Raw genomic sequence first — 12,525 nt, 5'->3', positions numbered from 1 at the left:
TTTGCTTGGGCAGGATTAACAGCCATATGACCAATATAGGTAGACCCCGTCTTGAGCAGATTTCCCAGCAACGCAGTTAGTAACAGGCTTCATCGTCCAATGCAACGCTGACGTTCGTGTCACTATGGCGACTGCTTCGATATGTTGCATAACAATACGAATAGTGGCACGCAAACCAGTTAACTTGTAAGAAACCTTTTTAATTGAAGTCAGTTTAAAGCACTTTCATGTTTCTACCTACTCTTATAACCGCTCGAAACAGGGCCGATGCTTCAGGAACAAAGTTCATCATACCGATGTAGCATAAGGGGGTTGCTGTTCGCTAATGAAACTTCGCATAGCCATAAATAAGATGATCAGAAACAAAGACGAAATAACAATGACAGGCTTACAGAAAAACCGTGGTCAACAAGTTACTCGGAACAAACGTCAACACGATATTGTGTACAAAGTAAAAAAATAAATTTGTCAATCAATACACCCATGGATACAAATTTTATAGATATAGAAAATAGGAAAAATTGTTACTTTATAGTAGTACCGCGTGGTCACGATAATCACGTCATGAATGATGTGCAATAACCCCCTGATACGTAAGCAAAACACTCCTCACATATAATTTCCGAGATGAAATAAGCTTGCAACCACGCACTTAAGGCCGAAGGCAAACTTCAGCAAACTCGCATCATTCTTCTACGTAACTTTACGCAAAATTTTCTAGGGGCATATAGAAGTAGATTAAATATACTTACTCAAAGCATGACCAACAATCTACAGGTAGCTAAACAAAAAAAGCGCTAGAAGCTAACTTGTCTTCGTAAAATTTATCTTGGTAAAAGCGCCGAATGAAACCAGCGTAAGTCACGATTAGCTTGCACGCAATATATGCATAAAATAGCTAAAATTGAATAATAATTATCACATTATAAATTTCGATAAGAAACGACGGCTCGTCTGCTGCACTGTCGCGCCGACTTTTAGTTGCAGCAGATAAAATCATTGAGGGGGACAGTCATCAGTTGTGTTTACAACGACCGACCAGCCGCTAACCCAAAGGGAAATAACCATAACAGATGCGTTGGCTACGGCAAAAGCAGGACTTGTAGAGGAATGATAATGTTCAGAAGAGCTTTCCTCGCCCGTAAGTTCTAGTCGCCTTTGGCTTGCGGACGCTGTATACACGTGGGTGACAATAATCGAGGATCGCACCAAGTATTGAACATGATTAGTATCCAAATAGAAATTCTCGTCCTATGCAACAGACTAGAGAGTTCACGAAACAGGCTAATGCTTAGAAACGCGCGGTTCGGCAACATTAAAATGAATATCTGTTACAAAGGTTTAATAAAAATGTTAGAAGTGGATAGTAAATTAGAAGCCATGTAATCATATCTGATTAGGTGCATAAGCGTAGAATCCGCGACTCTTGTGACTACAGAGTTTCTGTTGTTTGATAGTACGTGTGGCTCAGGCATATGAGGATTAGATTTCGACAACTGACAAGGAAAAGATAACGCTTTGTCAGCACATCACTGTTATAAACAGGTGTTTGCTCTAACCTGTATTCAACTTAAGCAAATTTAAACTTCAACTAATGGCCAGTTCTTGTTGTTTTATCGTTTCTGCTGAAGTCTGAATGACAATACCATGCGCGCTAACAACAAGTTTTCTCTCATTTTGATTACGGACTTTTTCCATTCAACAAAAGCAAACCATCCTTCTCCTCTTATATGTCGACGATTTCCTTTGATTCCAGACCGAGGGGGCTTAGGAAGGTGCACCTTCTCCCACCAGGACTATTCTTTTCATATTTTCTCGTCATTTGCGATCGTCAAAAACCAACATAACAACAGTTACGCAGCGAACAATCGATCAAATTATTCGCACAGCGCTTCGAAGGTGACGAAGAATTTGAAAACGGGGTTTTCCAATGTTTCGACATCGAAGAAGGCCTCAGATGAGTGTTCTGTTCCAGCATTAGGCACTGATCAGCCGACGCCTCTACTTCGAAGGGGATGTGCGGTAACGCCTTTAGGTCAGCCGACGGCAGATACTCATCCCCATCTTGTAAAGGCCGGCCAATGTATTTCGGGATTCACCGCCGACGAATTGGCCGGCAGAAGGTAAAAGTTAGGACGAGCTCGAACGGCCGATGTCAGAGTTGTACACTTGAGGAAATGTTCGGTAGGGCAATTTTAACCAAACGATGAGGATTTTATTAATAGATAATTTGCATTTTTTATTTGAAGTTCAGTAATATACATGCTAATGTCTTACGGCGAAACTCAATGCTTGAAATATAGCAAATCTTGTTCCGTTATTCATTAGTAGCTTGTAAGCCGAATAACATTTAAAAACCGGCAAAATGCTTCACATGTACATATTATTGCTTCGTTGCTTCATGAAATTATCTTAGGTTCTCATCTTAGCTACTGATAAAATAACTGCGAGAGAAAGTTTGATGTCCGGTACCTTCGTTAAGCATTGCTCCAGGCGGCTGAACTCCATCCGCGTAAAACAGTGCTTTGACTTTAAACACGGAACGTGTATATAAATTGCTTTACTTTAGCATTGCAGGAAGACGAGCATACGATGCGGTCCTATTCTCTAAACCACACTGACATGTCGGTTATCGATTTTCCACAGGGAGCGATTATTCGATTTACTGTGCTACACGATGCCGTCTCTAGATCGGCACATCGTTGTAATTCCGTCTGCCTCAAAAATCTACATGACAGAAAATATTCCGTACACGTTTCGACAGAACAGTAATTTCTACTATTTGTGCGGATTTATGGAACCTGATAGCGTTCTCGTAATACATGGCCGGCGGGGTGAAAGGCCAAAGAGTGTGCTGTTTGTCCCAAAGCACGACCCGCTTAACGAACTATGGGATGGACCACGCACGGGGCCTTCGGGAGCTAAACGATTGCTTGAGGTAACACGCGTCAAACTTTAAGTGCAGTAATTTACTCTATGACACAAAAGTCGATGATGTCACAATAAAGGTCTAACAGGAAAAGTAAAGCAGAGGCCGTAGTATGATGCATTATTTCGTAGCAATATAAAGATGTCGTACCGGGAGAACCATTTAGAACTTAACAAGTACAAGTATATACTTAAGTAAATGCTTTGTGTATATTTGTTCGTTTTGAAAACCCAGGTGGACGAGGCGTACACGACGGAAGAGGTGGAGCACTTTATCTCACGCTATCCGAAGGCCATGCAGTGGTCACAGCGAACAAACTTCAGAGCAGTCGATCATCTGCTAACGAAGTCCGAATCCATAGAACCGGTTATTCACAGACTTCGTCTTATCAAAAGCTCGGCTGAGGTGCACACAGTGATTTTTAGAATGTTTCCCGTTTGCGTATTGGCTCACTGAAATGTCTGATCTGTTGGTACTCCTGAAAATGTTTTCTCGAATTAATCTATGCTGCGCCTGATGGCTAGTGACCATCTATAATCTTCCTGTTGACTGCGTATAACGTCTTTGGCTAAGCAACATTGACCAGTAGATATTCCCTTAGAAAATTGTGTACGCATACGGTGATTGCGTGAATACTGAACTCTGTCCCTCTGTATAATGACGATTCCTATTCAAATCTCATCAGTGTCATCGCTGTTACAGGTGGAAGTGATGCAGAAAGCGGCCGATGTGACGTGCGAGAGTTTCATTGAAACAATACGTGCATCGTATCCGTTCGTTTTAGAAACCCAGCTAGGAGCTAAATTTGATTTCGAGAGCAGAATTCGGGGTTCTCAGAGGCCCGCATACCCCCCAGTTATCGCAGGTATCTAAAAATTATTTACGCTACTGTAGCATTTTCAAGCGTTTGAAGAACTAGTCATAAGCTGAACTTAACCGTAGTCTGGATTGCTTTTATTTTTTTGTCAAGTAAGATTGAATTTTGCGGTTTGAGTCACTACTGTTAAATGGCTACGATTATCATATAACAACTATTTACATTTTGATAACACCCCACAATATCTGTATTCTACAGGCCAAATAAGTAATACACGCATCCGATATAGCTTTCATTATAATACCTGGGCTGTTTTGCTTGTTTCCTACAGTCAACGACATATTATACAGTACAGAGTAATTGATGATGTGGTGTATATGTAACTGAACTCCTGGTACATATAAGTGCCCTTCTTCGAACTTTCTACTAGAATTAGCACCATTTTACTTGTTGTTATATAGAATGCCCAAACTGTTACAAAGTTTCAACCGTGCCTTTCTATTTACTCAAGACTTACGTAATCTATTGAAAAAATAATTTTATATTTAAGATTGGAACAGACCTATACGAGAACATATTGTTAGTAATTAAATCAGATATATTTTGTGTTTTTGTATATTTTAGTGTGACTGAAATCGTAAAAGCAGGATGGCAAATGCTATTCTGAATTTGGCACCCTTTTCGTGTCAAATTTTTCTGTTTTGATATTTTTGTTGTCGTCTATTTGCGGTGGTTAGGGGGGGATCGTGCTAACATAATCCACTACATAGCCAGTAACCAGATTGTAAGGGCTGACGAAATGGTTCTCATGGATGCGGGAGCCGAAGTGCATCTCTACGCCAGCGACGTAACTAGAACCTGGCCCGTGACAGGAAGATTCACGCGACCTCAACGAGAGGTGTACCAGCTACTTCAAGAGGTATAAGGACGCCTTGGTTTAATTGAATGCAATCATCGAGTCCCGTTGCAAAATAATAACGATGATAGCCAATGTCTAAAAGCTGTTCATTTAAGGAATGTTTTTAAGGCACCGATAGAACCCTCATTCGATAGAAATACAGCTAACAGAAGATACTAGGGGTTTACCTGATTAGCTTAAATAGGTAATGCGTTTTCGATTTGGTCTCACGACGCAATTTGGACGACGGCCATAAATAGAAACATTTAAAGATAACGCCTCTATTGTCCCAAATGTTACATATTTGTAGAAATGCTACGCTAGTCTTGGCCTTCTGAAAACCTGCTTGTGAATGTATAGTAGTTAACAGTGTCACTTCGATTAACGCGTTCTTTTTTAAACTACTCCAGTGTATCTCTGTCTGTGTTTGCCCATTTCTTTACCTTCTCCGTCAGGTTCACGAAAAACTCATCTCAAATTTGTATCAGTGGGAGGTCTACACGCTTGATGACCTCTTTGAACAGATGTGCACGCAAATTGCAAGGGGTCTTCAAGATATGGGTATAGTGGAACCTCGCGCAAGCTCGGAAGTCGAGCTCGCGCGCATTGGATATCAATTCTGCCCTCATCACGTGTCCCACTATCTGGGCATGGACGTTCATGATACCCCTTCAATCTCCCGGAAGACGAAACTTTGTCCAGGAATGGTGGTAACGATTGAGCCTGGCATCTACATACCGCAGAATCGCTCGGACGTGCCCTTTCGATACCGCGGTATCGGGATTCGAATTGAGGATGACGTTCTTATTACAAAAGATGGTCCGAGAATTCTGAGCTATAAATGTCCACGAACACTGGACCAGATCGAAGCCCTTTTCAGCTATACTGAGAGCTGAAAAAGTTAAACCGATATGAAAATACCTGAACCGCAGTTTGCTTAATGACTGCAGAGTGATGAGATGCCTAGATAAAACTGTATCGCAATATTCCGAGAAGTGCTATTCTATACGAGTTGAACGGGTTATGGACTGGAGGATTGTTTTAAATTAAGCTCGAGCTCGAAAAGTGTTCTCTACATATCTGAATATGTTTGCTCTTTCTTTAAAGGCTTCGGTGTGGCCATTGGGTGGATTCACCCGCTAGCGTCGAATTATGCAGAGACAAATCGCTTACGAAAATAGTTTCTTTAAATGAGCACACGCCTAAATGCCTGAATGCTATGTTAAAAAAAAACAAAGAAATTGAAGGCTACAAAAGCGTATCTACTCGTTCACATTACACGTTAATTAAAGCTCTACCGCCCTTTGCGGCAGGAGATCAGTTGCAGAGTGCCGTATATAGTTTAGGTGTAAGGACAGCGGCAATTTTTGGCATCTAATAACCCTGTTATAAGGTTTCTAAGAAATGCGTCATGTAGTTATATTTGAGCGAATTCTCTGCTGGATACTCAGCCAATTAGCTAAATAAATATAAATAGCTAAATTTACACACATGTAAATATATTGAGCGAGGTAAAGCTGCGTGCATGCATGAGTGTGCATCCCATAAGAAGTTAATATTCTGGAATGACCTTACATCAGCAGGTGTTAATTGCAGCGTAGTGTGCGCTCTAGGTGATATACCAAACTTGATATAAAAAGGCAATAAATTGTGTACATACGTGTGTTTATGAATGGAGAGTGTGCTTAATCCAGATTACGTTAATGTCTTAAAATATTTAGGAATAAAAAATATCTCCGTAGTGTTTGAAAGACGATATTCAGTCGCAAAAAAGGAACAGGCTACAACCGAAACATTTGGTAGTTGACATAATTATCTTTGAGCTAGCTCTCCTAGTAGGAGATTTCTAGGCAAGTTCTTTCTTCAACTTACATTTAAACAATTGTAATTAAATCAGATTTAAATAAACCGACGCATACAATTTAGTTGGTTTAGACTAGGAAGGCTTAGGAATACGTAAAGATTACAAATTGTGTGCCGATTTTTTTCATAGTAGCAGCAACTCTTTGCTGCAAAGTATAGCTAACAAAATAATGCTGAACGAACCACCTGATAATACCACCCGAATTTAAAAAAATATATGTATATAAACGTATATATATATATATATATATATATGTTTTGTTTTTACTTCTCTGTAGTTTTGACTTTTTTTATTTAGGGCGAATAGCTAGAATAAACTGCTCATCTTTTGACACAGATCACCGACTATAGAACACGCAGCGGGTCAATTTAAGGGCAGCGTTTAACGTATTAGTGGCCTATGGTTGAGAAGTAACTGATTTTCGACAAACAAAAATGAATCGGCCAATTGTTGTTTCGGTTATCTCGATTGGAGCACGCATCATCCATTTATCTGTAAAATTGCAAGAATAATTACAATAAGATATAAGATTAAACAATTTGACCTTCACTTATTATACTATAAGAAAACAGTCGTTTGAAAAGATATCGTTTATTATTTGCTATAGGTCAATATACAAAAAGCGACCGTTGACGTTAGTACAGTTGTGGAATATGGATGTTTATATACCATTTGCATTATGCACTGTATATAAATATATATTATTTCTGAAAAATATTAGACGGTTTGCTTTGGCGTATAGCAGCGACTGGCGCGAGTATCGCTTAATTTGTTCATAGCAGTACATAGCGTTCCCAACAGCCTGTGACCCTTTGAGAAGCGCGCCCTCTGTAAATAGTCAGTTGGTTAAATAGGCACTATTTTTTAGGTTGAGACAGGCCAAACGCTTTAACGACATTTATTTGTGAGTGAAAAAACCTCTAACAGCGGCGGTTACGTTTAGCGATAACAATCCTCAGCAGAGCCAGTTACAATCTATGCTTTAATAGCCTAAAAACAAATAAAAGCCACTGCGACTGATGAAAACAACATCCAGTGAACTCTGAAAATGAAATTGATTCCGTGTAGGAAAAGATCCGAAGAAAAAAATTAAGCGAAATTATTCACTTCCTCGTTATGTCGTCGACTGACATTTTTAGATAATATGACCGTTATATTAATATTGCTGCTGAGCGCATAGGCGTAACAGAACGGAGGAATTAATTCCTATACTTATATCATTTCAGGTTGATTTTAAACTAAAGAAATTGTTTGTTTATTGATGTATCATATCATATTAGTATATCTCTGAACTAATTTCAAGCTTAAGCATTCCATTCAATAGCTCCACATAAATATAATCGTGTAAAGGTCTTCATAGCGACGCCATAACAGCATAATTGTGATACGGTGTTGAAAATTTATTTCGCTCTGGTTGCAGCTTAAGGGCCGTCCTAGTGATTTACAAAGATAAAATCTTTTCACCTTCGCCGGTTCCTACAGATGGTTATACGCTTGAAAAGTCCTGGATATCTGTCCGTATGCCTATCTATGGATATCTGCATAGAGCACAGTATAAACCTGATGAATAGTGTGAGCCAATTTTCATTTCGTGTTTTCTGCTTGTCGTCATTATTCATCATATTACAAGAGTAAATGCTTCCATGCAGTTGTGCGTAGATTAGAGTTGCTTTCCATCTGCGTGTCAAACTTTGTCCCACTCCTATATTACTTTCGATCTGGGCTTCGATCGAAACTTATTTCTAACGACACCGTGGCACGAGTTAGCACTGTAAAAGGTATTCAAGTTGAGAATCGTATTATAATTTTACGAGCAATTTCCTTATGACCGTCGCCGATTTCGCCGTCGCCTTTTCTTACTACTACAGCTGCTGTTGCCGCCGGCGATTCCTACACGCGCCGGTATCAAATTCTGCCATTCCGTCCAAAAATCATCAAATCCCCAATTGGTGTCATCAATATCGGCGTCCAGATCAGATCTTGATGTTTGACTTTTGGTTCTGTATAAATTGGCAATTGCTTTTGCGAGCTCATCGATATTCACGTGTTCTTTTATCTTATCACCGTTGTTATCACTACTGCAATGGTTACTGCTGCACGGTATCGTTTCAACGTTTTCGACAGCATCTCCTTCATCGCAATTATTTGTTTCAGTATCAGATTGCGGCATGGATGATATTGTCCTCGATTCGCCTCTGCCATCTTTTTGCTCTAATTGGCAAAGTCTATCTAGCTGGTCCTTGGCGCGCTGCAGACAGTCAACCAGCACCTTGTTGTGGGCTAGATTGGCATTCAGATACGAGAGCATTCCCGTTTCATAGACACAGTACGACATGTGCGAATTACGCATAAATGATAGCTGACCTTTAATTATTACTGACGATCGGAAATTGCGGAGAGTTTCAAGCGCTTTAGCCAGTTCGGGGTTGGTTTCGAGAATCGCAGTTGTGCAAATCTCGTCGATCGAGTCAAATAAACACGCCACTAGTTGGGGCCGACCATTGGTGATATCTTCGACTACGGCCCATGCACCAAGGCCATCTGCGATAAAAACGCGCATGAATCGCTCCAACTGCCGGCTAAACATGAGGCATTCTGGGTCACTCCTCGTGGGCTGAACATGCTTGAAAAACACTGCCGCTGTTTTGACGAGAGTACGGGCATCGATCGGTAGCAGACCGTCGATTCCAAGTCGTGGAAGCGCTTTTTCCAGGATTCGCAGACAGCCCCGCGGCATCTTTAACTCAACGCCCATTTTCCGAAAACGCTCTAACTCGGTCCGAACAGTATATTCCAGCAGCGGGTACACGGAAGTGGCCAAGGTGGGAGTAAACGTATTTAGTGCATTGTTATTCGCTGCCTCAAGCCGTCGCACGCCAGCTAAGTACTGTACAGCAGCCCATGCTAAGGCAGGTCCTATGATGTCGAAGTACGCAATGTTCCGTGTCGCGTCCTTGACCTCGGTTGAGAGTTGTTGCCTGAAGTGCGAGCGAGAAGGTAGACAAACAGCTGTTTGTTAGTTGCTGCATGACAAGCTATAAATGTACATACTATCATAATATGTATATTATTATGTATTAAGTCCCTAGAGGATAATAGTTTGAAACGAGCATGATTCTCCTTGGATATAGTTGTCATATCGCATAGTATCCTGTGATAGACTACAGTAGTCAGCTAGTATCATGGCAGTGTTATTGTCAGACCTCTATTAGACAAAAAGCATGGTGTTTAATCTAGACAAGGTTTTTACCTAAACTCAATCGGCTTCTGCATTCCGTCGCCAACTGGAACGTCAACTTGCGTTTCGATGCGTCCATCCGTTTGAAGTAACAAAGCAACGTCTCGATATATACGGATATTCACGGCAAGACCACAGATCATAGTGGAGATGGATGCCCTCATGATTTCACGCATCCTTTCCTCTAACACTTCTCTGTAAATGAAGTTGAATTGATATGTAGCCACAGCCTGATTCGTACGTCATGCTACCATCTGGCTGCGATGGACCAGGTCTCTAGTTAGTGTTTTAATCGAAGAATGCTAATAAACAGCAACATTTTCTTATTTTCAAAATGTTCATGTTTTATGTTTGTTACCGCATTACTTGAAACGGCTTGCACGAGAAAAAGTGTGTTTACGTTCGGATTCGACCCCTGATCGCTACGTGCCCTTAAGTGTAACGGGCAAGCACGCTACCCACTGCGTTTTCACAGGACCGTTGGACCTTCATGGCTGTGCTATCATAGCAACCATTTGCAAAGGCAATGAATTCAAGGTTGGGTTCAATAGCGTGGAACAGAGAACTCATCGTGGATTCACTTCGTTCAAATTATATATTAAATCTTCTCCATATCATATAGACGTTCGCGGGACTTTTCGGATCTGCTAAAACTATCAGATGATCTTCGTCAAGGAAAAAGCAAATTTGAATAAACGTGATGTTAACTTACTTTTAATGTTACATTTATGAATTGGTAACGATATTTCCAGTACATCTGTATTGCGTTTCTTCTTCTTATTATTATTATTATAAACTCATCTGCTTTGAAGCATAAATCTACGTACAGAGGCAAAACACTCTTGCTACCGAATACACAAAATGCTCGTTAATGATTGATACCAGTACATTAATAATACGGCAACGAATTGCTACTAAAGCGGCCTGCATTCTGGCGAAACGCTTTTTCTACCAGCTAGAAAAGTTGGTGTTACTTACCGATATCGGTTTAGGACAGTAAACAAATTTATTAGCGTCATCCGACATTGATTCTCATCCATATAGCAGAATTTTTTCGCGAACATTGTCCGTAGATAGTCTTCGTCAAGCGGCCTCGAGTTCCATATTTCAGGCCGAAACTTCACTATATCGGGTAGTTTTAGAGCAGGCGCCATTTTTTATTTCGCGCTTTGCATTAAGCATCGTAGACGTCCAAAGACTAAAGCTGGATTTGTTTACCTCTAGTAAACGAAAAAGAAGTACAAATACAAAGCGATATAGAATAACGAGATCGCCAAACCGAAGTCAAAAAGCATTTCGACCCTGAAACAATAGCAAACAGATTATGACGAGAGTTAAAGACTGAAGTGCCCTACAGCCTGATGAAATGACCAGGCCCATTCTGTGACACTGATGCAAGCTGTCGCAGGCTAACTATATAGAGATGATGCCTACGAGCAAGCTTTACGTATAGAGCTGGTAGCTCAATTTCGTTTGACGTACTCCAAAGTTATACAGCTTAACATCGAAATTAAATATTCGCCCGATTCCTTGGCTACAGACAATAGTTACCTGCTTTTTGTGAACTAAACCTTATAAAGTAAGCATTATTGGTATCTTAACAGATTCCTAATACAATTTTGTATTAGTTACGTTTGAGTACGCCTTCGTAGGGGGGTAAGCATGAGCATAAGTATGGCGTACAGATAAATTAATAGATAGAACAAGTCATAATGTAAATTGGCCGACTGGATTGAAAAATCTATGAATAGGATCACATTTTTTCGCCACGTTCTGTATGCGCAGGATAATATCTACAACAAACTTAATTCGTTCTCTCTTATGTTGAACTTTTAAAACATGCGAATTACATCTAGACCGACTTAACCAGCAACTACAAAAAAACATCTAGAAATGATAGCAACCTTTTAGAACGCCTCACCAAATACCAAATTTCCATCTCATAAGCAATTAGCATATTAAAGAATTACAAATGTTGTCGAAATTGTGGTGACATATTCATGTTGAAGATCTAATAAAACGGTACTTTCGCCGCAATTGGACCAAAAATATTAGAGACGCAACCAACTCCGACGTATCCATTGTTCTATTTCCTCTATATACGGAGGATGTAAATGTGATGTCACAGTCGAATCGATCAACAGTATGCCCTTTCCGTCATTTCCATTAGCGATGCGAGAGGGCTGAACGGCCCGGGCACGCAGACATCAAGATAGACACGGTCCGTTCAAACGCATTGAAAATAAATTGTTGCCTATATCAATAATAGACTACCTGAATGTTGCAGTTACTAACTTGAGGCGTTTGTGTTCGAGCTAAGCTAGAACAAAACCAGGTTGGCCTTGAGGGAATGGTAATAAGGCCACTCACAGTGAAGGCCGTTTCCTCGTCTTCGAGTGGCCTCACCTAATAATGTAGCTATAGTTCACAGTGCTCTCTATACATGTCACCGATAGAATCGTAGTTCACATGCTGCCTGTGAGACGCTATCGCATAAACCTGCGTGTCCACAGAAACCCGCAGCAATCAAAGTGAGCCAATGCTGCGTTACACGAAAGGGTAAAACTAGGCACTGGTAAAGAGCGACCGGGCCATAGCGCTCACGGGGAGGAGAGTTTCTGTTTACCCGATGGAGCAGCTTAGCCGCATTTTTCAAATCTTTATATTCCTCTGAGGCGCTAGATAGACTAGGTCAATGACGAAGTTAGAACAGAAACGACAGTAATATTAAAGAATATGAATAATTAATTATAAGTACATTTAAGTTTTTTTTTTAGGA

At 40.4% G+C, this 12,525-nt stretch overlaps 2 protein-coding genes across 7 annotated transcripts; one reads left to right on the top strand and one right to left on the bottom strand.

The window, feature by feature from the left end:
* Nucleotides 1–112: 112 nt before the first annotated feature.
* LOC111245996 (xaa-Pro aminopeptidase 3-like) lies at nucleotides 113–6,317 on the top strand. The gene is made up of 7 exons (XM_022795136.2): nucleotides 113–1,141; nucleotides 1,757–2,123; nucleotides 2,647–2,938; nucleotides 3,164–3,334; nucleotides 3,632–3,794; nucleotides 4,484–4,665; nucleotides 5,100–6,317. Exons 1-7 carry the CDS (start codon nucleotides 1,111–1,113, stop codon nucleotides 5,538–5,540), a joined length of 1,647 nt encoding a protein of 548 aa, XP_022650871.1. The 5' UTR covers nucleotides 113–1,110; the 3' UTR covers nucleotides 5,541–6,317.
* Nucleotides 6,318–7,083: 766 nt separating this feature from the next.
* LOC111245521 (uncharacterized) lies at nucleotides 7,084–12,311 on the bottom strand. 6 transcript variants are annotated; one of them, XM_022793987.2, is made up of 4 exons: nucleotides 12,153–12,311; nucleotides 10,725–11,048; nucleotides 9,759–9,941; nucleotides 7,084–9,486 (listed from the first exon to the last, which is right to left on the bottom strand). In XM_022793987.2, exons 2-4 carry the CDS (start codon nucleotides 10,898–10,900, stop codon nucleotides 8,331–8,333), a joined length of 1,515 nt encoding a protein of 504 aa, XP_022649722.1. In that variant the 5' UTR covers nucleotides 10,901–11,048; nucleotides 12,153–12,311; the 3' UTR covers nucleotides 7,084–8,330. The 6 variants fall into 6 exon arrangements, with proteins under 6 accessions (XP_022649722.1, XP_022649721.1, XP_022649720.1 ...); XM_022793986.2 differs by having other exon boundaries at nucleotides 12,021–12,310; XM_022793985.2 differs by having other exon boundaries at nucleotides 12,042–12,310.
* Nucleotides 12,312–12,525: the final 214 nt, after the last annotated feature.

This window comes from Varroa destructor, unplaced genomic scaffold, assembly GCF_002443255.2.
Source record: "Varroa destructor unplaced genomic scaffold, Vdes_3.0 BEIS01000002.1, whole genome shotgun sequence".
Taxonomy (NCBI): Eukaryota; Metazoa; Arthropoda; class Arachnida; order Mesostigmata; family Varroidae; genus Varroa; species Varroa destructor.
The sequence above is the reverse complement of the archived record's forward strand: the minus strand, read 5'-3'. Positions and strand labels throughout refer to the sequence as shown.

Bases quoted from the DNA above. Each gene is read 5' to 3' on its own strand.
- LOC111245996 (XM_022795136.2), top strand. From the start codon at position 1,111: ATGATAATGTTCAGAAGAGCTTTCCTCGCCC. The intron at 2,124-2,646 runs GTAAAAGTTAGG...GATTTTCCACAG, and splicing joins GACGAATTGGCCGGCAGAAG to GGAGCGATTATTCGATTTAC. The intron at 3,335-3,631 runs GTGCACACAGTG...TCGCTGTTACAG, and splicing joins TTATCAAAAGCTCGGCTGAG to GTGGAAGTGATGCAGAAAGC.
- LOC111245521 (XM_022793987.2), bottom strand. From the start codon at position 10,900: ATGGCGCCTGCTCTAAAACTACCCGATATAGTGAAGTTTCGGCCTGAA. The intron at 9,942-10,724 runs GTAAGTAACACC...CTTCATTTACAG, and splicing joins ACTGTCCTAAACCGATATCG to AGAAGTGTTAGAGGAAAGGA. The intron at 9,487-9,758 runs GTAAAAACCTTG...CTCGCACTTCAG, and splicing joins CAGAAGCCGATTGAGTTTAG to GCAACAACTCTCAACCGAGG.